This window comes from Colletotrichum spaethianum (assembly GCF_022836535.1).
Source record: "Colletotrichum spaethianum MAFF 239500 DNA, contig09, whole genome shotgun sequence".
NCBI classification, from domain to species: domain Eukaryota; kingdom Fungi; phylum Ascomycota; class Sordariomycetes; order Glomerellales; family Glomerellaceae; genus Colletotrichum; species Colletotrichum spaethianum.
The window spans coordinates 389,757-417,742 of record NW_026054779.1 but is presented as its reverse complement, the minus strand read 5'-3'; the positions used below and the strand labels follow the sequence as shown (position 1 = coordinate 417,742).

General features: G+C 56.1%; 7 protein-coding genes across 7 annotated transcripts; 4 read left to right on the top strand and 3 right to left on the bottom strand.

Annotated features, from left to right (window-relative positions):
- Positions 1-91: 91 nt before the first annotated feature.
- On the top strand, positions 92-277 carry ColSpa_04334 (uncharacterized protein; the record flags this gene model as incomplete). Its single annotated transcript, XM_049270546.1, has 1 exon — positions 92-277. One exon carries the CDS (start codon positions 92-94, stop codon positions 275-277), a length of 186 nt encoding a protein of 61 aa, XP_049126503.1.
- A 673-nt stretch (positions 278-950) lies between these two features.
- Positions 951-2,978, top strand: ColSpa_04333 (uncharacterized protein; the record flags this gene model as incomplete). Its single annotated transcript, XM_049270545.1, has 1 exon — positions 951-2,978. The coding sequence occupies one exon, from the start codon at positions 951-953 to the stop codon at positions 2,976-2,978; it is 2,028 nt and encodes a 675-aa protein (XP_049126502.1).
- A 594-nt stretch (positions 2,979-3,572) lies between these two features.
- On the bottom strand, positions 3,573-3,899 carry ColSpa_04332 (ATP synthase assembly factor fmc1, mitochondrial; the record flags this gene model as incomplete). The annotated part of the gene is made up of 1 exon (XM_049270544.1): positions 3,573-3,899. One exon carries the CDS (start codon positions 3,897-3,899, stop codon positions 3,573-3,575), a length of 327 nt encoding a protein of 108 aa, XP_049126501.1.
- Positions 3,900-4,939: 1,040 nt separating this feature from the next.
- On the top strand, positions 4,940-6,010 carry ColSpa_04331 (3'(2'),5'-bisphosphate nucleotidase; the record flags this gene model as incomplete). Its single annotated transcript, XM_049270543.1, has 1 exon — positions 4,940-6,010. One exon carries the CDS (start codon positions 4,940-4,942, stop codon positions 6,008-6,010), a length of 1,071 nt encoding a protein of 356 aa, XP_049126500.1.
- Positions 6,011-6,245: 235 nt separating this feature from the next.
- Positions 6,246-7,216, bottom strand: ColSpa_04330 (54S ribosomal protein L6, mitochondrial; the record flags this gene model as incomplete). Its single annotated transcript, XM_049270542.1, has 3 exons — positions 6,246-6,613; positions 6,742-6,855; positions 6,937-7,216. 3 exons carry the CDS (start codon positions 7,214-7,216, stop codon positions 6,246-6,248), a joined length of 762 nt encoding a protein of 253 aa, XP_049126499.1.
- Positions 7,217-10,432: 3,216 nt separating this feature from the next.
- ColSpa_04329 (protein GCN20) lies at positions 10,433-12,801 on the bottom strand (the record flags this gene model as incomplete). The annotated part of the gene is made up of 3 exons (XM_049270541.1): positions 10,433-11,818; positions 11,879-11,959; positions 12,016-12,801. The coding sequence occupies 3 exons, from the start codon at positions 12,799-12,801 to the stop codon at positions 10,433-10,435; spliced, it is 2,253 nt and encodes a 750-aa protein (XP_049126498.1).
- A 9,788-nt stretch (positions 12,802-22,589) lies between these two features.
- Positions 22,590-26,228, top strand: ColSpa_04328 (uncharacterized protein; the record flags this gene model as incomplete). Its single annotated transcript, XM_049270540.1, has 2 exons — positions 22,590-22,607; positions 22,878-26,228. 2 exons carry the CDS (start codon positions 22,590-22,592, stop codon positions 26,226-26,228), a joined length of 3,369 nt encoding a protein of 1,122 aa, XP_049126497.1.
- Positions 26,229-27,986: the final 1,758 nt, after the last annotated feature.

Here is a 27,986-nt window from a genome sequence, read left to right as displayed (position 1 = left end):
CCCAGGGACCGCCTGCGGCTCGACGAGCTGCTTCCGCAAGTGCTGTTGAGACACCGACTTCGGCTCGCTCACGCTCAGCATCGCAAACAAGATGGGAGCCTGGAATGCCACTCCCACCGCCGCCACCAGTGCCGCCACCAGCTTCGTCTCGTTCTCAGAGCGTTCAGAGCTCACAGAGAACGACAACGCCCATGGCATCACCACCCACGAGGCGGCCACCACCAAGCGGTGTGGCAGCTCTGGGCCCAGTTCCTCCAACCCCTGCGGATTGGGTTGATCAACCCGAAGAGGCGAATGGTGCTTCTCACCGCAGGTCTTCCCCTGGCCTGACTATCGACACCGCCAGTGCCGCAAGCTCAGCTCAGACGGGAGAGTCAAGCAACTCTGGCGCACTTAGCTCTGGTGGAAGCCTTAACCGGGCGAGAGCAGTCCGTCACGACAAGACCATTGTCCAACGTCGCGCAGAAAGTCGCACTAGACACGGAGGACCACATAACTCAATAGACGGGACCATCAATCCGGTCCAGCTTAGCGATATTGTCGTTCCGAACGAAGGCACGCTTTCTCGCCGTTTGACAATCAGTAGATCAACACCAAGAAGCGGAGGACGGACAGCAAACGACACACCCAGGACTGATGAGCAGTCTACAACACCACGGGCACCTGGGTCATCTCAACGGCCTCGAATTGAAGCTGCGACGCCACCTTTCTCACCTCACCCATCGAAAGGCACCCCAATGATTGAAGGTTCACCAAGCATAATTCCGAAGGCATTGCCAACGCCGCCTCCTCAAACTCGATCGGCATCCAGCTCCCAAACAAGATTCAGTTCTATAACCCCTGCGGATGAGCCCCCGTCGGCATCTGTCTCGACTACGAAGCATATTGTTATCACGCAGACTGCCGACCAGTTTTGCAGTGAGACGATTGAGCGGTTCCAAGCATTCGCCATGCAGGAGTCCACGGCGGCCACCGATGCCGAACGTGTTCGGATTTTTGCCGACTTCATTGTGAGTGAGTCGAGGATCAGGCGCGAAAGATACTCGTCCGCAATCGGTGCCATGGGTTCAGAGATCTTCGATCTGACAAGAGATCTGTTCCGCCCCATGGTGACGAGACGGGAATCCGGGGCCTCCCAGGCTGAGTGGACGCCCCAATCATCTGAGCCTACACGATCGCATCGCGGTTCGCTCAACTCGATCTACCGCGAGACGCCCGGAGAGTCCAGTTCTGCCCCTGCGTCAGCAAACATGCCGGGTTCGCCCATCGGTGGTCCTACAAACAACCCCAATTATTCATCCAACTACATGCCGTCTCTTTCTCCGATATTGAGCCTCAGCGTCAGCGACAACTATGACGGCGACTCCCGAGGTCGCCCAGCGAGTAGGTGGTGGGAAGCAGACTCTTCAGGGGAGGGCGGCAAGTTTATTGAGAGATCCAAGAGAGAGTCCAAGTACATGGGCGTGCCCAAGGAAGCTCGGGAAGCACTTCAATGGGAGGACAGCCCGCAAAGATCTGATACGTTCGCGGGGCCAAGCGACTCGGGCTCTTCGAATGATTACCCGCCCGAAAAGACGGGATGGCATGAGCAGGAGCCAGTAGTCACACCCCAGCCATTGCGGTACTCTGCAAACTCTCTCGGATCTTCAGCTTCACCCACGACGCCAAACCCGGCCCACTTGGATGTCTCCCGTCTCGTCACTCTGCCACCACCTTATCCCCGCCATCACCCAGCCGTGAACAATAACCACCCTGAGCTTACCGAGACGAGGATGGCCGTCCGTAAAATCAGCGACCTCTCCGAGATCGAAGCCACCAAGGAAAGGTTCCAGGTGACTAGCACCAAGAAGCGCGAGGAGGCCGCAAAAGCCTCTGCTGAACGGCGACATGCTCTGCGGAACAACCTCCAGCAGGAGGTCAATGTCGGCAACATGTCCTTTGCCGAGGCGTCAGCCATCGAGCAAGATTCCGTAGCCGCCGAGAAAGAGAAGCTAAAAGAACTCGGCAAGACGGAATTTGAGCAGTTCCAAAGCCAGGTTGTCATGCCGCTCAACGATCTCGTCACCGGCCGCATCGCAAAGGCCACGGCACTTTTCGACAAGCTGGCGAGTGGTCTCTTCGACGACGTCGCCAGCGCGGCGGATATGCCGCAGGAGGAAGGTGACGACAAGCCCGAGCTACTCGAGAAACTGACACTGCTCAAGTGGATATTCGAAGCTAGGGAGATGCTGCACCGGGCCATCTACGACATTCTCACAGACCGCAATAACCGGTACCGTGAGGTCGTGCTGACGCCCTACCGGCTCGCCGGCAACGAAGAGAAGCTCCGCAATGCCGTGGGCTTCTTCGCCGAGGATGCCGCGAAGCGGCAGCTGGCGTTCGCGCACGAGGTGTTCGCGCGCACGCAGGAATTCCAGGCAGTCATGGAGCAAAACGTCATGCGCGGCGTCGAAGTGCAGCTTTCGGCGTTCTGGGACATCGCGCCGCCTCTGTGCCGGCTGTTGGAAAAGATCCCGCCGTACCTTGAGAACTTTAACATCCAGATCCCGACAGCCGAGTACGAGGAAAACCCGTCGTACCACAGGCACCCACTCCAATACCTTTTTAGTCTGCTCCTGCACACGGAGAAGAGCACATACCAGTTCATTGAGTCACAAACGAACCTGCTCTGCCTTCTGCACGAGGTCAAGGAAGCTGTGACGCACGCCAAGGCCCGGGTCGTTCAGAGCGAGGCCGAGGATGGCGAGGGTAGGGAGTATGGCGAAGAAGAGCGTGAGGCGCGGGCGCAGCATCTGCGGCACGAGGAGGGCCAAGTGCTGACGGTCGACTTGAAGGAGAAGGTGCGTGTCGTCCAGGACCAGTGGACCAGCGCTCTGGGCGAGAACATAAAGAATGTCAAGCAGATGTTGGGGGAATATCTGTTGGAGACGGGGGGTTGGGATGAGACTCTGGAAGAGGGCGGCGTGGGCAGTGTCTAGAAACTGTTGGGGCCGAGGATACTCGGAAAACACAAGAGGATGGGTTATGATTATTGTTCACGGCTTCGAAGACGTTGATACCCCTTTGCGTATGTAACGACTCTTATTTTCACACTTCTTGTACATATTTGCTTGAGAAGCGCTAGATATCGGATTTGCAGCCCAGGAATCACTAGATATGGCACGAAGAGATGAGAGTAAGAAGCTCGGATTTCTTAACCTGGTTCGAGTGTATCGGAAATGTGACATGTTGCTTCCCTTTGCTAGAAGGGCTTGTCCTCTATCGACTTTCGGACATGGATGAATGTCTCTTGGTATGTTTTCCAACCCAAACGCCCGCCACGTGTAATGTACATATATAACAAGATGCAAAAACAGCCCACTGGCGGAAGAGAAACCCGCCGTCGTCGTGGTTTACCCGTATTCATAACGGGAAGATGTTCAGTCGGTCCTTATGGTAGATGGTCCTTATTACCAAGCCGATAATGTCGGAGGTCTCGCTCGGACAACCGAGCCTCGTGCATCGGCTAGCGTCCGTCCGCATCTTCCGCGATTCTTCGGCAATCTCCAGATCAACCCAATCGACTTAACTGCTCATTCCAAACGGTCCTTGAACTCCTTGGGCAGGTCCATGCCGACCCTCCGGGCCGTCAGGCGCACGCGCTCCTCCTCGTCCATGTTCATGCCCGGGTTATAACGCTCGAGGAGGGTGACGTAGGTGCGCTGGGCGCGGAGGTAGGCGGCGAGCTGCTCCGCCTCCGCAGCGGCTGTGTTGGCCTCGACGGCGTTGGTGTTGGCCTGAGTGAAGCTGGCGCGGAGGCGGTTGTGGATGGGAGAGCGCTCGCGAGCGAGGACGGGACGGGGTGGGAGCTCGCGCAGGAGGGAGCGGTAGATGGAGCGGAGGCGGGTTGCGGCCGTCATTGTGTAAATGTAGCCTGGTGGGCTTGGTCTTCAGCTGTTTCCGTTAAGGTGGAATTCGGATTGGAAGTATCGAGGTAGTGTTGGCGGCGATGATGGTGGTGAGCAAATGCGATGGAATATTTTTGGGGGGAGTTGCAGCGATTCGCGGTGGACGGAATTGAGAATTCAAGGTCAGGGTCCTCCCGTCTTTACCTTGGAGCTTGCCTTGCGGCGGTGGATCCCTGCTGCTGCACCGCTGTGTATGTACTATGTAGGTACAGTGCAGTGAGACCGGCACCTCAGGCACCAAGACCATGGCTGGCACTCTAGCTCTCGCATCAGTGTCTAGGTATAGCGGCAGTCGTTGCACACTCAGGCGGCTGTCGGCCATGATCCCCCGCACCGGCACCGGGAGCAGTGGGCACGGATGGAGGGGTTTTACCTTGGACTGGCACTGGCAATGGGGAAATGCCCCTCGACGGCGCATTCTCAGCTCCAAGTCTCCAACAAAACCATCAGAGCTAACGAAGTGTCCCCCTTCGAGTCAGGCTTTTCTCCTTCGTCCCCTCCCCTCTGCTCGCACGCATATCCACAGAACGACAAGTGGATGATTTGGTGAAAAAGCCGATAGGTATTAACTGCAATCATTGGCCGTTCCAAGGCCAATTGCCCGTTTGTGCGTCCACATTTGCATCGAAAAAAGTGCTAGACGATACCCCTCGGAGGACCCTCGCATGACGCAACAGCTTGCCTTCCTGAAGCATCCCGGCCCAGGCCAGACCAAAAAGTCATCCTGCACTCACACACGCACACCTTTGACCCCGTCTTAGAGTTCTATGCCCTCCAACGTCCAACCACCAGATAAGACGAGACAGAAACCCACCAGGTCCTCGTCTACACCCTTCCTCTTCATCTCTTCCATACTAGTCGTGACGCTGGCCATCCTGTCCCTACGAGCCATCCCCCGGCTCTCCCTTCTCTCGAACCACCTCCTCCCTGCGACCATCCTCACCAACGCCCCGCGCGCCTTCTTCTCGACTTTAAAGAACCCGGCGCCCACCATGTCCTCGTACGCAAAGGAGCTCGAGGTCGCCCAGCTGGCCGTCCAGCGCGCCTCCATCCTCACCAAGCGCGTCTTCCACGAGAAGGCAAAGGGCACCGTCGACAAGAACGACAAATCCCCCGTCACCATCGGCGACTTCGGCGCCCAGGCCCTCATCATCGCCGCCCTCCGCCACCACTTCCCCGATGACGAGATCGTCGCCGAGGAGGAGGCCGCCCAGCTGCGCTCCGAGCCCGCCCTGCGCGACCAGATCTGGGAACTCGTCCGCACCACCAAGCTTGATGACCCCTCGGCTGAGTCCTTCCTCGGCGGTGCCATCGAGTCGCCCGAGAGCATGATGGACCTCATCGACCACGGCAACAGCAAGGGTGGCGCCGCCGGCCGCATCTGGGCCATCGACCCCATCGACGGCACGAAGGGCTTCCTCCGCGGAGGCCAGTACGCCGTCTGCCTCGGCCTCATGGTTGACGGCGACGTCAAGGTCGGCGTTCTCGGCTGCCCCAACCTCCCCGTCGACGATAAGGCGCCCCTGACGGCCGACATCGGCTCCAACGCCAACGACGACACGGGCTACGGCGTCATCTTTTCCGCCGTTCTCGGCCAGGGCGCTACCTCCCGCCCGCTGCGCACAGGCGCCATCGCCGAGGGCTCCCCCATCTCCATGAGGCCCATTACCGAGATGTCGGCGGCGACCTTCTGTGAAAGCGTCGAGGCCGGCCACAGCGCGCACGACGACCAAGCGCAGATCGCCGCCAAGCTTGGCATCACCAAGCCCAGCGTCCGTATGGACAGTCAGAGCAAGTACGGCTCCATCGCTCGCGGCGCGGGCGACATCTACCTGCGCCTGCCTGTCAAGGCGACGTACCAGGAGAAGATCTGGGACCACGCAGCGGGAGACCTCATCGTGCGCGAGGCCGGCGGCCAGGTTACGGACATCCAGGGCAAGAGGCTGGACTTCTCCGTCGGCCGGACGCTGGCGAACAACAAGGGTGTCATCGCCGCGCCGGCCGCAGTGCACGGGGATGTGTTGAAGGTTGTTCAGGAGGTTCTGAGCTCAAAATCCAGCTAGAGAAAGTACAGGGGATAGATCTGTCTCTTTTTCTTGAAGAAGCAGCAAAATAAAAAATAGTATACAATGTGTCTTTTGCCCCCCCCCCCCCCCCCCCCCCCCCCCCCCCCGTCCGTACAGTGATATACAGCTATACACAGCCCTCCGGCTCTCCGGTCAACACGCACCACATTCGGTTCCGTCGTAGCGGTGCCATCCACCCATCCACACGCCTCATCCACCACCCCTGGATTATCTATTTGATCTTCTTCTGCTTCAGCTTGATGGTCTGATCGTTGATGAAGACACCCTTGCCCTTGTATGGTTCCGGCGGCCGCCACTTGCGCACGCGGCCAGCAAAGCTCATGATCTCCTCCCGGTCGATGCCCTCAAGCAGGATGCGCGTTGGGCTCGCCGCCGTCGCCTTGACGCCCCGCGGGATGCCCAGCTCGACCGGATGCGTGAAGCCGAGCTTCAGGCAGAGGAATTTTTGGCCAGGGAACTCCTCCTTGGCGCCTCGCTGCTCGACGGTCGCGCGGTATCCGATACCCACAAGACGGAGGATCGCCGTATGGCCCTCAGAGACGCCCATGATGTAGCGCTGGAGGTAGGCCCATGTCGTGCCTATAGGTAGAGGAACAGGTTAGCAAGCGGTCCAATTGGCGAGTTCGTAAGGCCAAGGAAGAATTCTCGCACGAGCCGGAGCTCAAGCTTCTTCCCAAGGGATAAAGGGGACACAGGCAAAAACTCACCCCACATCTCGCTCTGCTCCTTGATGTTCGAGTCCTCGACACTGAGAAGCGCACGCTTGCCCTCTACATCGTGGTCGATCTTCAAGAAAGGCGGGATCTCGAGATCCAGTTTGCCTAGTCCAGTCCAAGAATTAGCATCCCCCGATTCTCTATTTGCGTAGGCTGCTTAGCCAGAGAGCTAGGACAAGCACGAACCCAGGGGCCCCGTGACGGTGACAGTCCTCTTGTACACCTTGAGGTAGCTCGTCGGGTCCTTCTTCAGCTTCGGCTCGCTAATGGCCAGCTCTACGCCGGGCGGGATCGACAGGGGCGTCCGGCCGAGCTTCGAGTGTCGTGTCGGCGTCGAGGAGAACTGTCTTCGGGACAACAGGGGCTTTTGCTGTTGCAGGGCCGGCACGAGAAAGGCCGGTATCGTCGTTGCTGGCGAGGCGGCGAACGCCTGCCTCAATGCCGTTCCGCGGCTGGAGGCAAGCATTGTGGTCGTCGAATGGCAAGCTTCACCCTCCCAAATACGCGCTCCGTCGTGTGTTGCTCGACAGATGGGATTAGGGACCTTCAGGAACTTTTCCACGTCTTAGTCATCCATATGCGATCCACTTTGCGGGTCCTTCCGATTGGCCCTGGTTCAGCTCCTGATGCACGCTCAGGATGCGTTTGATCTGTCAGTCACGAGGGCGGTTGGTCTACTTCTTGTAGATTGAAAAATTTGATGAGAAAGTTTAGAAGTGTCACGATTGCCAAGGAACTATGCACCGGTGTTGCCAATAATGTGTACAGAGTAATCTCTGATTCTTCGTACTCGTTTTGATACGTCAGGCGAACTACTAAGAGAGGTATATCTAGAAGCCCATTTCCCGGCAAAGGGCCGGGACCGCGAAGCGAAATGCCACCACAAACGGGTTGGCGGGAGACATAGTCAGGTAACAGCGGTTTGAGACAACGCTTAAACCTCCTCCTCAAGAGGGACGTCCTCCTCGTACTCCTCCTCCTCCTCGTCAACACCAGCGTCCTGGTACTGCTGGTACTCAGAGACCAAGTCGTTCATGTTGGACTCGGCCTCAGTGAACTCCATCTCGTCCATACCCTCACCAGTGTACCAATGCAAGAAAGCCTTGCGACGGAACATGGCAGTGAACTGCTCACCAACGCGCTTGAAGAGCTCCTGGATGGCGGTAGAGTTACCGACGAAGGTGGAGGACATCTTGAGGCCGCGGGGAGGAATGGAGCAGAGGGCGGTCTGAACGTTGTTGGGAATCCACTCGACGAAGTAAGAGGAGTTCTTGTTCTGGACATTGCGCATCTGGTCCTCAACGTCCTTCATGGCGACCTTACCACGGCTGGGAGAGAAAAGTCAGCGGGTGCTGGCAAAACAGTTGCAGATAGGAACTTACAAAATGGCAGAGCAGGTCAGGTAGCGACCGTTGCGGAAGTCAGAGGCAGCCATCATGTTCTTGGGGTCGAACATCTGCTGGGTGAGCTCGGGAACGCTGACAGCGCGGAAGGAGTGGGCGCCACGGCTGGTCAGAGGAGCGAAGCCGACCATGAAGAAGTGGAGACGAGGGAAGGGAACCATGTTGACGGCAAGCTTGCGCAGGTCAGAGTTCAGCTGACCGGGGAAACGCAGGCAGGTGGTGACACCGGACATGACGGCGGAGACGAGGTGGTTCAGGTCACCGTACGAGGGGTTGGAGAGCTTGAGGGTACGCATGCAGATGTCGTAGAGAGCCTCGTTGTCAATGCAGAAGGTCTCGTCGGAGTTCTCGACCAGCTGGTGGACGGAGAGAGTGGCGTTGTAGGGCTCAACGACGGTGTCGGAGACCTTGGGGGAGGGAACGACGGAGAAGGTGGCCATCATGCGGTCGGGGAACTCCTCGCGGATCTTGGAGATCAGCAGAGTACCCATACCGGCACCGGTACCACCACCGAGGGAGTGGGTGATCTGGAAGCCCTGGAGGCAGTCGCAGCCCTCAGCCTCGCGGCGGACGACGTCGAGGACTTGGTCAACGAGCTCAGCTCCTTCGGTGTAGTGACCCTTGGCCCAGTTGTTGCCGGCACCGGACTGGCCGAAGACGAAGTTGTCGGGACGGAAAAGCTGACCGAAGGGACCAGCGCGGACAGCGTCCATAGTACCGGGCTCCAAGTCGACGAGGACGGCGCGGGGGACATACTTGTTGCCGGAAGCCTGGGTAGATGAGAAGGTCAGTATTCGTCAATAGGTTTGTCTGCACCCTTGGGGGCTAGGATAACAAACTTCGTTGAAGTAGACGCTCATGCGCTCGAGCTGGAGCTCAGAGGTGCCGTTGTACCTATTGGGAAATTAGCGGTCAAGTCACGGAAGTGGCCAGATCAGTAGGTCGACAACATACACGCCATTGCTGTCGAGGCCGTGCTCGCCAGAGATGTTTTGCCTATGGCAGAGTTAATAATTGGTTATCTTTCAAGATCGATCTCGCCGAGTCTTTGACGTCGGGTTGGCTACGCACCAAAAGGCAGCACCAATCTGGTTACCCTATTCAAAGCAGTTAGCCCCGCACTCGGGTTCGTTGGGTTGGCATCAGGAAAGACTTACGCACTGACCGGTCTGGAGGTGAACCTATCGAAAGAAACAATCAATGGTCAGCGAAATATTCCCTAGGTAAGAGCAGTTGGTGATGGTATCGTGGTCGTGTTCGGTGAGGACCAGTATTGGGTGGAAATGTCGGCGGGGTACGCTCAGGGGCAAGCCCAATTATTCGTCTTCGGACGCGTCGCAGGTTTGTTGTGATGATGGGAGAGATAATCACTTACAATCTCACGCATTTTGAATGATGGGAGGCTCTTGAGCTAACTGGGCCGACGTTGAGCAATGGAGAGGACGAGTGCGAGGTGCTTGAGAGCTACGCGAAGCTTCCAAGGCGGACGTGGTTGGAGAGTGGGCGAGGTCAAGGTGTGGTTAGGTAGGGGGAGAGGTTGTTGATTTTTGTTTGCGGGTAGATGTGATTTTGTTCACCGCCACGGGCCCGGGTGGACAACAGAAGACAGGCCAGCGGCCCAGAGACAGGCCAGAGAGGAAGGGGTGCAGCTCGCTTGTTTACTATTGGGGCCCGTGCATGACCCTGATTCGGGAAAGACCAGTGCAAGGCGCTATTTAGCGGTGGGGTCGCGGCGAGTCGAGGTGGCAGCAGATTGGCAGGCACGGAAGGTCACCCAGGTACGTGCCCGGTGGTCCCTGTTTTTCTTCTCCTCTATTCTCTCCGATCCGAGACCCGGGGTGGCCGACTGCGCTGAGGCACCCAAACATTCAACGACACGTCTAGACATGCATTCATCATAAGGTGAGGCTTCGACGCTGCAGAGTCGTCAACGAGGGTCCGGGCAGCAAGAGGTCGCCGAGTTCTCCGCCCTTACAGCGAAGACTCACCACCTACTAGCCCAGTGTCAAATCACGGAGCCTCAGCCAATTGCATTGTTTGGCCCTGTCTTCGAGCGCCAACCAGAAACGCTAAATTACAAGTGGAGCCCAACAGTGCAGGGATCCCATTGCTGTCAAATGAGCTAACGGTGTGCCTGAGAGCTATCAAAATGGGCTGGACAGGACGTAGCTCGACTTCCCCCAAAGGGGTTCTTGGTGACTGACAACTCAGGCATTCCATTCTTCAAGATGGTCTGATATCTATGGAGACTATTAACCCACTTACGAAGATCCCTCCGCCTAGTGAGCCTTGACAACACCAGCCGCGTCGGCCTGAGATGCGATTCTCTTCTTGTAGGCCTGGACATCGCCAGGGAACTTCTCAACCGTGCCTCCGTCGCACACCCAGAGAGAGGTGCACACCGTCTGCAACATGGTGACATCGTGAGAAACCATGAGGACACCGCCCTGGAATTCCTTCAGAGCAGAAGCAAGCGCATCCATCGCCTCAATATCGAGATGGTTGGAAGGCTCGTCAAGAACCAAGATGTGGGGGTTGGTAAGGGCAAGGCATGCAAAGGCAACACGCGACTTTTGACCTCCAGAAAGCACCGCCATCTTCTGCAGGCCTGTTGTACCCGTAATGCCAAAGGCACCAAGTTGTCTGCGGTACTCCTCATCTGTCCTACCCGGGTATTCCTTAGCCATGAACCCAACGGCGCTCATGGTCAGGTCCAAGGCATCAACGTGATGTTGGGCAAAGAAACCAACGCGCAGACGGGGGTTCTGCGAAATCAGACCAGAAGTAGGCGACAGCTTTCCGATCAACAGCTTAAGGACAGTTGTTTTACCCGCACCGTTGGGTCCGACAATTCCGATTCGAGAATCCAGCTGCACGTCAAGGTCAACGTTGCGCAACAAGATGTTGTCCTTGTTGTAACCAAACGTCACGCCAGTCATCTGGATGATGGGAGGCGTCATCTTCTCGACATCGGGGAACTTGAAGTGCACGCTGTATTCGGTCTCGGGCGGTTCGAGTATCGGCATCTTCTCGAGTTTCTTGATACGCGACTGAGCTTCCGAAGACTTGGCTGCGTTGTATCTGAACTTGTCGATGAAGGCCTGAAGATGGGCTCGCTGCGCCATCTGGTTCTCGTACTCTCTCTTGGCTGTCTTCTTGCGCTCTTCACGTGTGGCGTAGAAGGACTCGAAGTTGGCTCCGCGGTAGTAATCGAGGCGCTGAGAGTGCTGGTGAATGATGTCTGTCGCGATTTCATTGAGGAAGGCTCTGTCGTGAGAAACCACCAAAACGGTACTGGGATATCCTTGGAGGTAGTTCGAAAGGAAGGCAATTGAGGGAACGTCCAACATGTTGGACGGTTCATCAAGAAGTAGCAAGTCGGGCTCGCAAAACAGCGCTCTAGCAAGAGCCAGACGCATACGCCAACCACCGGAAAAGGTCTTGGTGGGATATTGCTGGCGTTCGGCCGAGAAACCGAGACCGGCCAAAATACTTGCGGCTCTTGATTCGGCTTTGTCAGACTCCATCTCAGCCAGCTTGCCCTGGATGTCACCGAGGCGGTTGTCCTGGGCTTCTCTTTCTTTGTCGAGTCTGGCAGCGTCGGCCGAGGTATCAGCCAAGCCGGTTCGTTGACTCTCGATGTCTGCCAGCTTTTGTGTGATTTCCTAACAAATTATCAGCGCCTGGCAGCAAATGCAAGCGGCCAAGATTTGGGGATGACTTACAGCCTGTTCTTTAAGAAGGACCTTGCGCCATACGTCGGCGTCGAGCACGGCTTGAATTGCGGGGGTATCGTCTCCAGTAAGCTAGATAAGCGTCAGCTATAAAGTGAGGTACACCCTGGGTATTTGGTGGTTCTTACCTCCTGTTCGACATGGAGAATGGTGATGTGAGGCGGAATGGGCAGTTCTCTGCGAGACAGAGCACGTAGAAGCGTAGATTTACCCACACCGTTGTGACCAACGAGACCGTATCTGTGACCGTAGGACAAAGTCAAGTCGGTATCAGTGACAATGCGCTGACCGCCGATGGACACATCGATGTTGTCCAACTTGATGTCCTTGGTCTTGTTGGCGCCAGAACCGCCGATTTGCAGCGGGTTAACTGCCATGTAAAACTCTTCGTAGGACTGAGTAGACTCCGGCTCGTCGAGCAACCTGGAAGCCTCGTACTCGACCGTCTTGAAAGTCTTCTTCTGCTGCTTGGCGGCAATCTTGCGCTCGGCCTTCTCCAGCTTCTTGCGGTCAACCTTGGACTCGACCTTGCGAGCGTTTGCGGACTCGAGATCGACAGCTCCAGTGGAAACGGCCAGGGTGGAAGACATGTTTCGCTGAGAGCTGACCTGGAAGGTCTCGTCAAGTCGCCTCACAGCAGAAGGACCACTTCGAAGACCGCCATTAGCTTCAGTGTACTTCTCAACCCATTTCTCGACGAGCTTCTCAATCTTTTCCTGAAGCTTGGCGTCCGGCTTTCCAGAGGCAGAGAGCAGCAACTCGGTGACAGTAGCAGCAGCCTCCGCAATGGGTGAAGGGCCGGATTGGTCCTCCTCGTCGGAGTATATGGTCGAGGCGTGAGTCAAGTAACCGACCGAGTACTCAGAGAGTACCGGGTCGATGTTGGGTAGCACGGTTCTGATCTCGGCGTCCATTTTGACACAACAGCTGCAAGTTTGTGATGGTGGGGTGAAGGAATCGGAAGGTGTTAATTCCTCGGAAGATAGAAGGGTTTACGCTGTGAACAATCGTCTCGCGGGAAGAACGATCGGCAAGAATTGAATCCGTGCAGTTATCTCTTCGCCAGACTGATTCTGTTGGCTGGTGGCGACCTCATCGACAGTCGGTTGCGATATTCAGAATGAGCCTCAAAGATGTGGGCCCGAGCCCGGTGCCCTGCCCGGGCCGCCGGTCACTCAAGGGATAAACCTCGGCCCGTAGGTCTTCCAGATGGCGCTATGTCAGCAAAACCGACGATCGGATCCCAACCAATGAACGTCTTGCATCGAGAGCATTTGCATTTCAACGACGAAACTGTTCCTCCAAATCCTTGACCAATCGTATACAAGTTCTTGGAGCAAGCCGAACAGCATCATGTTTGTTCTACTCGTATCGAGTAGCTTCTGTGTACGAGACATATGAGCTACTGCCAGAGATACAAACGAACTCTTTGTCTCTGAATAAACCGACCGAATGGGTGGCCATTGATGATTGACATGACACTGTGGAGTCGGTTGAGACAAACGGGCGGAACGGTAATCTTCCACAGCCCGGATGGAATGCTCTATCAATTAGGATTTGCCACAGCCGTCACCGACATTTCCTGGCCGAAACCGTATGAAACTCATGGTCTCGATTCGACAGAGGCCAGCTGAAATGCATTTGCAGGGCCTAGCTCAACTCGCATCAACGAATCAGAAAGCGTAGGTCATAAGAAAGTCTCGGGCCAGGTACCCTGCTGCGTATCAACTATCAAAAAACCAGACGCGACCTGCGGAGATGGGCAAATATCCTGGATTTTGTTTCGTGCAGCTGCAAGCAAATCGCGTCAACTGTAGCACGCGCGCGACGACCTGCAGGAAACCATTGTTGCGTGGCAACCAATCATGGTTGCTTTTGTGTAGGAGCACACAACTTAAGGCTCTTGACAAGGAGATTAGGATTCGGGCGAGGTAGAGGAAAACTCTGGCCCTACTCGGCGCCATGCTACGCCATGCTGCGCTATGCGCTGGAGATCCGTCCGGGGATCCCAGCAGCAGGATAAAGTTGTCCCAATGTTCGATCCTTCTCTGCACAACCCAACCTGTGCAAGCTTAGACAGCATATATTCCGTCTGCCTGGACAGGCCACGCGAGGACGAAATTGGTAGCATCGCCGCAATCAGTGTCTCGGATCGAAATGAACGATAGGAAATCGAGCGGCAGGAAAAACAAAAGTCGAGATATCGCGATTGACAACACTGCAGCAACACTATCAACGCTTTCGGCATCATCGACTGCAAGGAGCAGCTTGGCTTCTTCTCCCGGTTAGGATTCCACGTCATCTTTGTCAAGTCACAGTTCGGTCATTGTCTCCTCACCTCGGCGGAGCCAACGGCACGCCGCGCACACGAAGTTGATTGTGGGAAGTCCCCGGTCCCGTATCGCATCAGAAGCTGCAATGAAGTGGGAACATCAGCTGACCCTTGGAAGCCGGTCTTGCTCCCCTGAATCTTTCGTTCTATGTACCATACGACATTGTTCCCGCTCAGAGTTGCATGCGGACATATGGTGCAACCATGGAGGCTTTGCATTAGGGGTTCTTGAAGGGAAACCTTAATACCAAGGGAGGCAATGGCAGCCTGTTTCTACGTCTACCGCGCCCTTGATATTGTAAGAAATGTTCGAATTGAGCGATTTGCGTCCATTCAGGCCCACCGTTAAGATTCCTGCGATACTTGCGAAATACCGCATTGGGATCTTACACCCGCTAATGACTGACGCACCGCACTCGCAACGAGGAAGCTTCCGACGAACACCTGGACAGCAAAGTAACACAGAGCTTTCGAAGCTGTGATTCTTCGAGTTTGCAGAGGAAAATCCCAATCGGGCCACTATTGGTTGAATTTGCTTGGTTGTAACCCTGCTCAAATTCTCTGGAGTTGAGCTAAATAAAGCGCGGCTTTATTTTTCTGTCCTTTCTTTTTTTGGCAGTGGAGGCTCTTTGCCTGGCTTCCCTGCTCACACTTTTCGGGCCCAGCACCGTCTCCTCTCTGCCACCAGTCCCACATAGGCGACTGGGAAGATGCCTATCAAGACTTCGTCATTGGAGACTGTCACTGTTCAGCACTGGAAGCAAGGCTTCTTCTGATTCGATGGGGCCTGCGAGTCGGGCTCGTCCCCATTTCGGCCTGTGGGCGGTAGCGCTAACGAATCCTATGGTTAGGGACATTTTGGTTCGCCGTAAGGTACGGTACAATGACGGGCAGTCAGACCCAACCATCCGAGTGAATGATCTTCAGGGCTAGCAGAAGGGGGAGTGTCTTGCTTGGGGTTGGCTCTTGTTGGTGTGTGTACTCGGCATTTCAATGGACAGAGCGTAAGTGATCTGTCGCACCAACAGTCCTACAGAACCTGTAGAGCAGAGTCATCAGGTGTCCACCTATCTGCACAGCGGCCGACTAAGAGTTTGGAGGACACGAGGACAGGAGGAAAGGAGATAGAGACAAAGAGGAGGCTCCCAAAGTCCAAAGGACAAGACACCGGAACAGATCGGTAAACTGGGCTACAACCTCGTTCTGTTGCATTTGCCTCCCCCTTCCCCGAGTCTCCATACCAGATGTCACGTCCTCGTACCGAACCCCGCGGGATAGACAGATGAGGCTTTGTTTGTTTCGAGTTTCACGCGGCTCGGTCTGCTAGCAGGCCAACAACAGGCCATGTTGGATTTCCGGGGCCTGTTGATAACAAGAGCCCGAGCGCATTGACGTGCTCTCTTCATGGAACTTGACTTGCAGTCGCCTCCTCCATTGGTCCCGGGCTGATGCACCTGTTGCATGATTAGCCTACAGATATGCGCACTTTGGCTGGACGAATCCCAACTGGGCTCGGAAACCCTGGTCTGCAGCTAATCGATTTCATGCTTTTCTCCCCTCGGATATAATAGTCAGCGCGAAAGACCAGGCTCTTCCGGTTTGCCGCCCCCTCATAAATGCCAACATATAGCCATACATGGCCAACCTCCGGACTGGGTGTGGGCCAAGTGACACCACGACAACAGCAACCTCAAAAGTCATGCCTTGGCGTTCCCTTGCTGGCCGGATCGCTTACGGGCTTAGTCGCCCTGTCGTAGGCATGGTACCGCTGTCGGGGTTTATTCCGTCTAATCAAGGGAAAACCACAGTTAGCAGACAGGCAGGCTTTCTTCTGAACTCCAATGGGAAATCAAGGCATATGAGAGAGAGAGAGAGAGCCGTTTAACCGCATCGAGCGACGCCAACATGTCTGGTACGAGACGGGCCTTGTTCGTGTTCCTCTCATCGCTGGCTTTAGTCAAACGGCCGCAGATGGCATGCCTTGGAGATGGCCTAGCCGCACTACGGACGTTAACTAGAAGCCGCTATTCGGTCTGCCCAGCGCGACGAGGAATGTGTCTCAGCCGTGGACCCTGGGTAACTCTTCAAGCCTCTGCAGACTTCTGACATCTTTCTACCTGCGACGGGAAACACCACACCACATGGCCGTCAAGCAATACCCAGAGGCGGGTCGAGATATTCGCAAGCCTCAACTGTCAACCCGCTAGCAGCTCTCTACAATTGAGGCCGGCAGTATCAGCCCAGCCTTTTCCACAAGTCCCAAGGTGGATAAGGCGGGACGAGAAGGCGAATGAGGGAACACATCCAAGAAGCTCTCCCGTGCAAGGCCAGATGCCGAGGGCGATGACGGGGCCACATGTCGTAATCGCAATCCTCCTTTTTAGTATGAGTTGGTATTCCCCTTCTCGAAGGAATCCACCATGGCCGTGCCGCCCACCTCTTTAGCCCGCGCTAGAGAGCTTCCGGGTGGGTGCCGCCCACGACCAAGGAAAAGCGCCAGGCTGGCTCCAACCCATGCCGGTGAGTGCGTGATTGGTTTGACGAATGGACGAAGCAGGCTCCGTGGTGAGACAAGACGCCGAACGTTGGGCACAGGAGTAAGGTTTGGCTAGTTGGCGGCGAGCCAAGGTATTTCCCACAATGTGTGGTTTGATGATCAAGGGAAAAGAGAAGAAAGGAAACAAAGAACGAAGCATAATCGGCGGGGGACTACCGACACGAGCTCGCCATGTTCCCATCAGTCGTGTCAACCATGCTTTTCCAGGAGTCCAGAGAGAACGGCCCTCCCCCCTCCCAAATTTGAGGCTGGCTGGCGGGGAAAGAATCCAAGAGCCTCAGAGCGGAGCCCGTCGTCTCCCCAGCCGCCCTGTGCTTGGTTGCTTGAGTAAGTCAAGAGCGGGGGAGACGGCGGGATATTGTGTATCCCAAACGCTCTCGGGGAAACGGCACGTTGATTGGACAGGGCCCTGGTGAGGTTGTTGTCAGAAGAGGAGGGGGAGCAGAAACATCTTGACCTGTGCTTTCGTCGTGGCGGGGCTTGGTCGGTTATGCGGAGAGTTGGTAGGAGAGCCTCTTTGATGGCGTTCAACAAGGGCGATAACCTTGCAGCTTTCCCAAGGTGCGAGGCATACGCACGCGGAACGGGATGGCTGGAAGGCATGAAGACGGGCGGCCGACACACTACTTGCGGCATTGCTCAGGAGACGCGGCAAACTTGATGAGGCCGCGACGCCGGCTCTCTCTTGCATCACAGGCAAGACACAGCATACGCATGTTGAAACGACGGGACTGCGGTATCACCTCATCAACCGACGAGACAAGACAAGGCAAGGAAGGCGAGGCAAAGCCCAGTGCATTCATTGTGTTTGGAACGGGCCCTGCTTGCGTCCGATGCACCACACAAACATGGGTGAGAGATGGGTAGAGCCTCTCCTACGCGGGATCTCCATCTCCCTCTCCCTCCATCTCTTTCGTTGTGGTGTGTACTATGTATGTGCGAAGGAGAAGAGGGGCCGGCGGCCAGTTTGGGTAGCTTGTTTACTTGTTTTTCTTACCCAAGTGGGCGTTGTGTGGTGTGGTGTTGTTGTTTTGTTGTTGCAGCCACCGCAACCCAAAACACAGGCCAGCGGGTGGTCCACCGCAGGATCCCGGGCCCTTGTTCGTCCCCTCCATCCCATGTCACCTCGTCACTATGGGGCGGGGGGGCGATGATTGCGGTGCTTGGTGCTCACCACGGTCCGTCGCATCACAACATCAGACCGCCAGCCGGCCAGTTGGGTCTGTCTCTTGGTTTTCTTTTCCCGCCCCTCCTTGATGTCTCTCCCAACCACGCGGCTTTTTGCTCTAGGGTTGCAGCACATGATTTGGCAAAACCGATTCTGTCGGTGTGGCAATGTGTGGTTTTGGTTCTACCGGCATCATCCGTGGCAGCAACGGCAGAAGCAGAGATACCAAATGCAAGATATACGGGGGTTGTGGAGACGCCACACCAACTTGTACCTGACCCCTCACTGTACCTAGATGGGAGGAGATGGGGATGAAAACGACAACTGAGATGGGAGGAAAAGTATCCGCATCCGAGTGCTAACCCAGGCACGGCGAACAGCTGAACGAAATCCCGGGAGGTGGGGAACAGGGAAGAGCCACTTCCTCCGTGCGTAGTGCCGAACTCAGAGCCCGCATTCTCTGTCTCTCTCGGATGGGGTTCCATCGTCCAGTCTCTTAGTCTCCAACGCCGATGCTTCAGCTCCCCATTCGTCCATCCACCATGCCCCAATGTCCCTTATGCTTCTCCCATGGGCGTCTACAGACCGGCGACCGTTGGGGAAGCGTGGGAGGGCACGCACCTGGAGGAAGGGTGCTAAAGCTGACCAGTCTCTGCAGGATCCAAGGCCCTTCCCTGATTGCGTTTGGTAGGATAGTCGAGCTGCTTGTGATAGCAGTGTTTATAGCCATAACCAAGTTCAACTCACGGACCCCTTTGCCTTGCGCTTGCGAGCCAGTAAGCAAAACAGACCATCAGGCGCACCGGTGCGTGGGCATCTATGTGTTGTTGATGTGACCGTGCCCTCATCTGCTTGTGCCGGGAATACAAATGAGATGGCAGGAAACAAGAGCGGCGTTGTCTTTAGTTTTTGGGTTGGGGAGCACACGAGGGCTCGCCTAGTACATGTGCGTCTCTCCCTCTCTCTCTGGCTCGTGTGCTTGAAAGCAAGTCCGATGTATGTCTTTGGATGCGGCAGCTCAATAGGCGGAACCCATTAAATGAATATGCAGATGCCCATGGGCTGAATGGGCGACGACTAACGCCAGCGACACACCAAGGGCGGTGATGGCGGCGCTAGAGCAGGGAACGGTTGGCGTCTCGCTGGGCAAGGCCACAGAGAGAGATCGGCTCGGAAGCAGAGATGAGTTGCTGCAGGTGTCAGAAGCGAAGCGAGCGTGGCTTGACGCCGTGCAGGCGTGTTCAAGAGGACGGAGACGAAAGCTGAGAATTTGCCCACATTGGCGGGATGTTCCATGTTCAGTCTAGTGGTTTGATATCCAACGGGTTCACAAGACCGAGGAGTCCATCTGTGCATCCGCTAGCACTGGTAGGCTTCCACTGGCCGAGCCTTTGGATAAACGGCGTGGTATGTTCCCAGACATGGCCGAGAGTTGCGGCGCTTCTTGGGGTATTGCGACGCTTAGATTTCCCCGCGGCTTTCAGGCAAGGCCCCTGCAGAGGTTGGAATGATGGACGTTATGGAGAGGGCATCTCCCGGCAACTTGTTGTCAAATTGTGCCATTACTTACCATCGGCAAGACGCGAGGTTCTCGGGGCCACGGGAGGCAAGCGAGTGATAAGCGAGGCAGGAAGAGGCAGATTTGAATATCGCGAGCGCCAGCCCCATGTGGGCAAAGGATCCACGGGGTGGCCTGTGTTCCTTTTCATTTACGGGCCTTGGTCGAGATCGTTGGACCTGATGTTTGAGAGAAAAGCACTTGGCTCTGCTGGACCGGGGGAGGGGGGAGGGGGGCAGACAAGAGACAGCAGGTCTCAGCCGATGCGCGCTAGGACCGATCGCAATGCTTCCGGGTCGTCTTTGGTGCCGTTTCTACGTGCTTTTCTTTTCTTGTCTGTTTCCTACAGCAACCGGTTTCCTCTAGTATTCCCTCGGGGTTCGACGGCGATAGGGACTCGGGGTGCGCCTAGGCAGCAGCAGCAGCAGCGAGTGGATAAAAAGTGTTACATCTTAGGCTGGGACTTTTTTTTTTTTTTTTTTTTTTTGGAGAACAAGGGAGGCTGCACGGGATGGACAAAAGCGTGGACGAGAGAGTCATCAAAGAAGCAACGAGGGTTGATGGAGGTTGGGTTAGCACGTGCGATATCAGTCTGGGACTACCTTAGAACGGCGAAGACGTGGAGAAACGGATGGGCTGGCGGCGGTTGCATCAGATGGGGACGACGAGGAAATTGGGCGTTTTTGTTCTCTTTATCGTAGTATCGTTGGCGATGGAAAGGGATGGTGGTACGGAAGGGAAGTGGCCCGGGAGAGGTGCATTGGCATTGGCATTTGGTAGTGAATTGACATTGTCACTTTGTGGCATGGGGCAGGCACGAGTGCATCGCCCGGCTCTGCCATGGGGGTTAAGTAAGGGCGAGTGTACTATGTTCCACGGCAGCGGAGGAGGAGGAGGAGGAGGAGGAGGAGGAGCAATGCAAGGACAAAGAGAATGGCAAGAAAAGCAGCGGTCCGTTGCAGGAGGATCAGACGGACAGACAGACGGAAGGACGGACGGCCTCTTCTCACAGTGTTGCTTCGAGGACTAGATGACACGCATGGTTTTTTGCATGTCCCGACCAACCTGCGAGCCCGTGTTATCAATGGATTGCTGGCACTCATTACCTACTGTACCCAAGCATAATAAGTCGGTCGTTTAACGTGTTATTTACCTGCACCGCGTATTGTTATTATTATTTACTTGATTACCGGACTCAACTTAGAGCGAGCCGTAAGCAGGGAACGGTCCAATGAAAGGTGCAGTACATGACAGGCAGGTTCCTGGGGTTCCCTGACCACACGCTGCTGTTCCACACCAAAGCCAAAGGCAGACGAGACGAGACGAGCACGCAAGGCAAGGCAGGGCAGGCGTCTCCAGGCTCACGTCGCTGCAGGAGGGGGAATCAGCAGCGGCAGCCACTGGGTGCGGCCGGCTTCTCACTGGCTCAGGCGCTCAGATGTCCTCAGCGGTCATCTCCTGCTGCTCCAGTCGTGGCCCACCCGCCTTATGCACGCTGCCTGGCCCAGGTAGTGTACGATGGCTGTGGGTATCTTGCTGTACTGCATTGACTGTATCTCATGTACCTACGTAGTCGTGCACCTGCAAACATGCCCCCCCGGCCCCCCCTTCTGTATCTCTCTCTCTCTCTCTCTCAATCTCCATCGCATCAGCGAGCCAAAAGGTGGACTACACTACGACGAGGTAAGGTACCTTAGCGCATGTATTGGCCTGTTCCTCTCCACTCTTTCCATGCCATCCTGGGCCCCCGGTGCCATTTGTCAAAGAAAGTAAGGGAAAGGAAGAAAAAAACAACAAAAGAGAGCAAACGACTAACTGGTCCATCCATCTCCATCCCAAGTGAGAAAGCAGAGCGGTCTCGCGCGCGCGCGACAGAGACAGATGAGAGAGAGAGAAAGGGACGCAGCAAAACAGAACCAGGAGGACAAGACTCGGTTCATTTTCTCTCTTCCCACAAGCCCATCCTCCTCCACTTCCTCTCCACGTCCACCGTCATCCTCCCCCGAATCCCAGTCTCTTTTCAGTTGTCTCCAGTCTCCAGCTCGCCTGGTTCATCCCGGACTTATCCTCTCTGGGACCACGACCCTGCTTCCTCATTCTCCATCAAGCCGGGCAGAGACGCACGCAGAGCCGGACACAACAGTCGAGCCTTGCTTTGTTCTGGCATTGCGGTCATCAACCCTCTCTCCCAGCCCAGCCCAGCCCAGCCCAGTCCGAGCAGCCCTGGCTTTTCCACCTTGACCTGGCCCGGGACCTGGACCTACTGTACCTAGCTGGACCTGGACCTGGACCTGAACCTGGACCTGGACCACCATCCGAGAGAACGAACGAACGTCTGTCCGTCCCCTCCCACGCGCTCCCACACAGACAGAGAGCCACCCCATCCATCTCCAATTCCACCTTACCGCACCTTAACCTCACCCACCTTCACCTTTACTTTGACCTACCCTACCTCTCCTCTCCTTGCTTCGCCTCACTTTCACCTCTCTACCGACCGCGTCCGACCTGCTTGCGCGCGTCCTCCTTCTTCTCTTTGCTCCGCACCGTCTTCTTTTCTACTCTTCGACTTCTGTTCCTGGTCTAAAGGCGATTTCTGCATCCATTGGCCCGTCGCGCTTCTTCGACATCCGGAAGCCAATCTCTCTCTGTGTCTGTCTGTGTATGAGATCAACACTTGCGGTTGACCGGTTGACCCTTTTTCGTCCTCTCCCGTCTTTCTTCTGTCTCGGGCCTCACTCTCTTTTCTCCTCCCTTCGAACGCCGTCTGGGTTTTCCTTCACTTCACGTCACTTCTTCACCTCGACTTTGCCATAGTCTCACGGGAACCCCCCCCCCTCCCCCGTCTTCTCGAGTCGCCGAGACCGCGAACCACACCCACCGACTCCGACACCCATCTGCACCGCGCCCGCCGCGAGCCACAACACCAATACTCGACGCGCATTCCTACACCACGACCCGAGATATTGGCCCATATGTCTTGACGATGCTGACCACGTCTCTCGAGAGCACCCACGACTCCTTCGCCCGTATGCTCGCCCTCGCTCTCGTCTGTTGGTTCTCCGCGTAGAATAGCGACGCTCTGCCATCATGCAGACCGTTCCCAGTGTAAGTTGCTTTGCTTACTTTGCCTCCTTCGATGCCTATATCCGTACATGCCAACAGGCATCCCCCCGACACCGGATTGAACGCTATCCGCCGACGCTTTCTTCTCCTGGACCGCAGGCGACACACCACCACCCGCGCTATATGGGGCTTCCTCATTTCCCATACACTCCTCCATTCCCATTCCTCAACACCGGTGCCCCCTGATATCTCTGCTGCGTTTGCGTGGTTCATCCCATCCCCTAAGCTGACTCGTCGCCTCTCCCTCCTTAGCTCGTGGGAACTGGCACTGCCGTTGCTGCAGCGGCCCTCGGTCTCGTCTTTGCCCATCCCGACGACGAGTCGAGTTCCACACAGTCTGCCTCGAACAAGAGGAAACTAGCCTCAGACCAAGACATTCCTCCGAATCATCGACTGAGCAATCCCCCTGTCTCGTCGCGCCCCGGCACCAGTTCTTTCGCCCAGTTGCCGACTCCCACAGACGACGCACGCTACACCACGCTCCCCAACCACCAATTCTCCTTTTCCAACTCGAACGAGCCCTCGTCCCCGCGCCCGTCCCGCCCCCTCAGCTCGCACTTCAGCTTTGCGCCGTCGTTGCTGCACAGCAGGAGAGCCTCGTACGTGAAGCAGGGAGACCAGCCCGCACCGCCCTCCGTCACGGAGGATTCGAGGGACTCTGTTTCGTCCAATGGGTCCTGGATGAGGCGCTTGTCACTCCGGCCATTGTCACAACACGGAAGCATCAGATCAAGCCTGGGTCTCGACAGCCAGTCCGTCGCCTTTTCACACGGTTCCGCAGCCCCGATTTTGTCACCGACCGGCTCGATCCCTCCACCGCTGCCACCAAATAAACTAGTAAAGCGACCGCCTTCGGCACACCAGAATGGTCCTGTGATGCGCCGCCGTTCCAAGACGCACCTTCCCAGTCTTCGCCGACCCGCGACCAGTCACCAGAGATCCGCCACCCTGCACCAGATCCATCACGACGTAAATCTCATCGAGCCCATTCCCGAACCCAAATTCTCCTTCGACCACTACCTCCATCACGCGGGAGACGGTGCGTTGCCTTCACCGCGACCAGAAGACGACTCGACTTCCCAAAAACCGAAATCGAGCACCAAGTGGACCTCGTTCTTCCACACGCGCAGAGTCAATGTCACTGCACGAAGCGCTCCCGATCGCCTAATTGACCGCAGTCCCAGCACCCGATCCTCCTTGGCCACAACAAAACGCATACTGGTGTCTAGCAACGGGAAGCAGAGCATTTACCTAATTGGTGGTGGTATGCTAGGCGCCACTGTTCCGCCTTTCGAGGACGTCCCATCGCTTGTGGAGGACGCAGTTGTGGTTGACGATACGCGCGACCAAGTTGGCGGCGAAAAGGAACCCGAGGAAGACGACACCCCAGAAACACCAGAAGATACGCCGACCAAACGCACGAGAATCTCGATGCATTTCAACTCTCCAAACTGGATCCCGAGGTCGGGCAGCCTTCGGCGCTCAAAGCGCGGGGCGGGTTCTCGAGGTGGTGGTGGGAGCAAGCGGCATGTGTCCGCGCCTACGACGACATCCCCCGGTCGCGCCCAAGACGGCCATGTTGCGTCTGCGGACGCAGACGACTCCCAAACGTCGCCAAAGCACCAAACAGCCGCCAACCTGGACCCCGCATCTGCTGCACAGTTCAACCCACGCAGTCGCAACTCTTCATCGCCTTTGCCTCCGCTTTCGCGACTTTCCAGCTTCAACGTCGACATTTCCAAACTCGGCTCCTCAGGGGGCGCCACTCCGTCGCCCCGTTCTATCCAACCCTCCGGCAGTTCCCAGGGCTCGTCGGCGTTCGCTGCGTACAACCGCAGTGCTCAGACCGATCGAAGCTCCACTATGAACAGCTCCGACTTCGATGCTAGGGATTTCATCTCGGGCGATGACGACACGGATTTCAAGAGCGAGACTGTCTTCGACTCATTACGGACTGCCGAGTCCGATCGTAATCGCGCAGTCGAGACCCCGCTCGACCACATGTTTGACGAGTCGCCGCCAAGCACTGCTGGACATCCCAGGACCAAGCGACTGTCCATTCAAGAGATTCTCGGCCGTTCATGGGACGCCGATGACAGGATCATGGAAGAGGATGAGAATATGCCGACGCCGGTTCGTGTCAATCATGAGCCAAGAATACGCACCGATTCCGATGTGATGGCGCCCCGCTACAGTCTTGAGCGACCTTCGAACGAGTATTCGCTTGGAAGCAAGGACTTTGGCCGCTTATCAATCGAAGATGATTTTGACGACGACTGGGCTCGCGACGAGGACGAGATGGCCTACAGCAATCAGCTCTCGCCCCCCAGTTCGATGAACTCCCGCGGCGTCAGCCCTAATTTGCGCATGGCGCTCGCCAGCATTAGTGGCAATGGCAACGCCGACGCGGCACACGATCCCAGCGAGAGGCCACGCAGCAACATATTTGACTGGAGCGAGCCGACCCAGGACAAGTCGGACCATGGCAGCTCGTTTCGGCCCAAGACTGCCTATGGAAAGCAGGAACTTGACATTAGAGGTGGTCGCGCGGCAATTCGAAAGGGCCCCACGGCCATGCACGTCCGCAGCCAGAGTGTCCCCGTAGTACACGATCCCACAGATAGCGCGACGATGAACCCAAAGTTTGGCACTTGGGGACTGAGCAGCAAGACTGTGAGCGAGGACTGGGACGACGACTTTGAGTTTGGCGGCAACGAGAGTGAAGACCAGGAAGCTGACAGCGCATTCGCCATGGTTGTCCCCGCCTCCATCCAGGCCTCCCAGCCCAGCCTCAAGCAGCACTCCGGACACATCAGAGAGTTGTCTCTGCTCGTCAACGATCTCAAACGCTTGTGTCGACTTGGCCGGGATTTGGACATGCTCGGTGGCTCTAATGCCGGTGTCTGGAAGGAAGCTGAGGGGATCATCGCGCTCGCATCGCCCGACGAAGATGAGTTGGAGGGCATGGACGTAGACTCTTCGTCCATCATGAGTGGGTTTGACGCTGTGTCTCCCGCCCCCATCGAGAAGGAAGATCCCTTCGACGAGGTTCACGAGCTGAACGTGTCCAAGACGGCTGTCATTCGTGAACGACCTGCAGGTCGCAGACGTTCTGTCTTCTCGCCTGACGACGACATATTTGGCGGAAACAGCCCCGCCCCGGATGAGCTTCCTCCTCCCCGCCCGAGAACACCTGAGAACAACATCAACATGGGCGGTCACGACGTCACCGACATTGTCAGATCCGTCCTCGACGCCATGCAGCAGCGGTCTGTCTCTGACTCGGCGCGCGATGACAAGCTACACTTTGGCACCAACAGCCTCAAAGCTTTGGTCAAGCGCGCAGGCGATCTTCGGGACACACTGTCAGAGGTTGTACGCCGCGCAGATCAGATCACGTCGAGCCCTGCACGGACTCCCCGTCAGCACAGCGATAGCCCGGCTTTCACTCGGGTCTTTACCCCGGAACACACCCCGTCCCCGTCTAGCCCACCGAAGAAGTTACCTCACAGCCGGAGCACAAACTCTGGGCTCGGCCGTGCATCTGTCGACGCTTCGCCATCAAGCGGCTTGCAACGGATGCAAATGATGACTGTCAGCTGAGATCAGGAAACCGAAGTTGAGCTACAATATCGGGACCACTGATGAAGCTACAAACTCTGCATCCATCACGGGTCGCATCGACCATGTACATGTACGAATACTTGTTGATTTTTCTTGTCTGCATAGCGACGGCTTGGGGTTTATTGGGTTCCTGGTCCTTTTTATTATTGGTTGCGATATACAACATAAAGACAACCCGGCCACCTCCATCGACTCGGTCGACACGCAGAAATTCTTCTACCGCGATCCCTGTGACTGGCAACAAGCCCAGTGTACGGACGCACTTCGGCTTTTTTTTTTTTCCCAGCTGGATATCCTTGACGGCTTTTTATTATTTTCTTACAAACGAGAGAAGGCTTATGACGACATAATCATGTACACTCTCGCCAGACGAGCCTGAAGCCCGGGTAAATAGATTGCCCAGCAGAGGATAACCGCCTCCTGGTGATGGAACGGGGGAACGATGATATGGGTATGCGAATGAGGAAGGAAGGAAATGACTAGGATTGGAATTGAAACACCACACGATGCTTGCCCACGTTGCGACAACGAGGGCTACAAGTCAAACTCAAAAGGCCTACCAAGCTTGGTGACCTATTTTCGTACGATTTCTTCAACTGGTTCTGGTTCTGGTATTGTACAATGGTTAGACGAACAGGAAAAGCAAAAAAGACAGAATCGGGTTTTCGGGCGGTCCGCTGCTTTGTTCAAGGATCCATTACCTCGTCACAAGGGCAACGGACGGTTTTCCAGTCGGCTGCGGTACATTTTCTCGCACGGCGGCATTGTTCCTCTCTTTTCCATTTCCGATTGTTTCATGAGTATGAGGTGGCAGTGGGCACACGCGCCCGTTGACGCTCCAGCCCGGCACCATGAGATTGGGGGGGGCATATTTTTTCTCTTCGCCCGAAAGACCCTCTGCCGGAATTGAGGATTCCTTTTCGCATCCCTATCTCAAAGACGGGAAAGCCTTTCCCTGATCTCTCTTTGGCGAGACAGATGTTCGGGGGCTATGAGGCTACGGCTACGGCTAAAATAATACATGGGTCCTGTGGTAAAAACGGAAACGGGGACGGCTCAGAGGCCACACATTACGGGGTTGGGGATGATTTTTCACACGTTTACTTCCAGAGAGAGGGTAGTTGCACATGAGTTGATGAGCGTAGCATAGCGGACGATGACAGATGGCACGGGGGGGAGTCGTACATAGCTTGATGAATACACACTACTTTTGGGACCTTCCAAACTGTTGGGACTGGCCGTCTCGCAAATCCTACAAGTGTTGGCTGGATGGCCGATATGTTGAGCGGAGAGCACTGCTGATGGGCCTTGACATGTCCTGGCACGATTGATACTCACTCACCCCCAAGAGCGAAAAGGGTCGGCAGCCTGCTAATACGCAGCCAAGGCGCTTCCACTCCATCAGCAACAAAGAGGGTTGGGCCGTCGCATGTGTCACGGAGAGGCTATGGGGAAAACCATGGCGCCGCATGCGGCGGACTTGAAGGTCCAACTTTCGATTCCATACTTGTTTGGTGATTTGTATAATACACGGGAAACAGAGACCCTCCACCAAAGAGTCTATCCCAAATTCCAAATGCTGGTTAACACGTGATTGGCTGCCTCTGCTGGGCAGAGAGCCTCGCCGTCATTAAATGAGTTGTACGTGTGCGCTCTTCCTACTTGGCTTCTTTGACAAAGATGGGGGGTTACAATGACAGTCTGAAATGGATGGGGGGAAAGAAGGGGTATACAGAG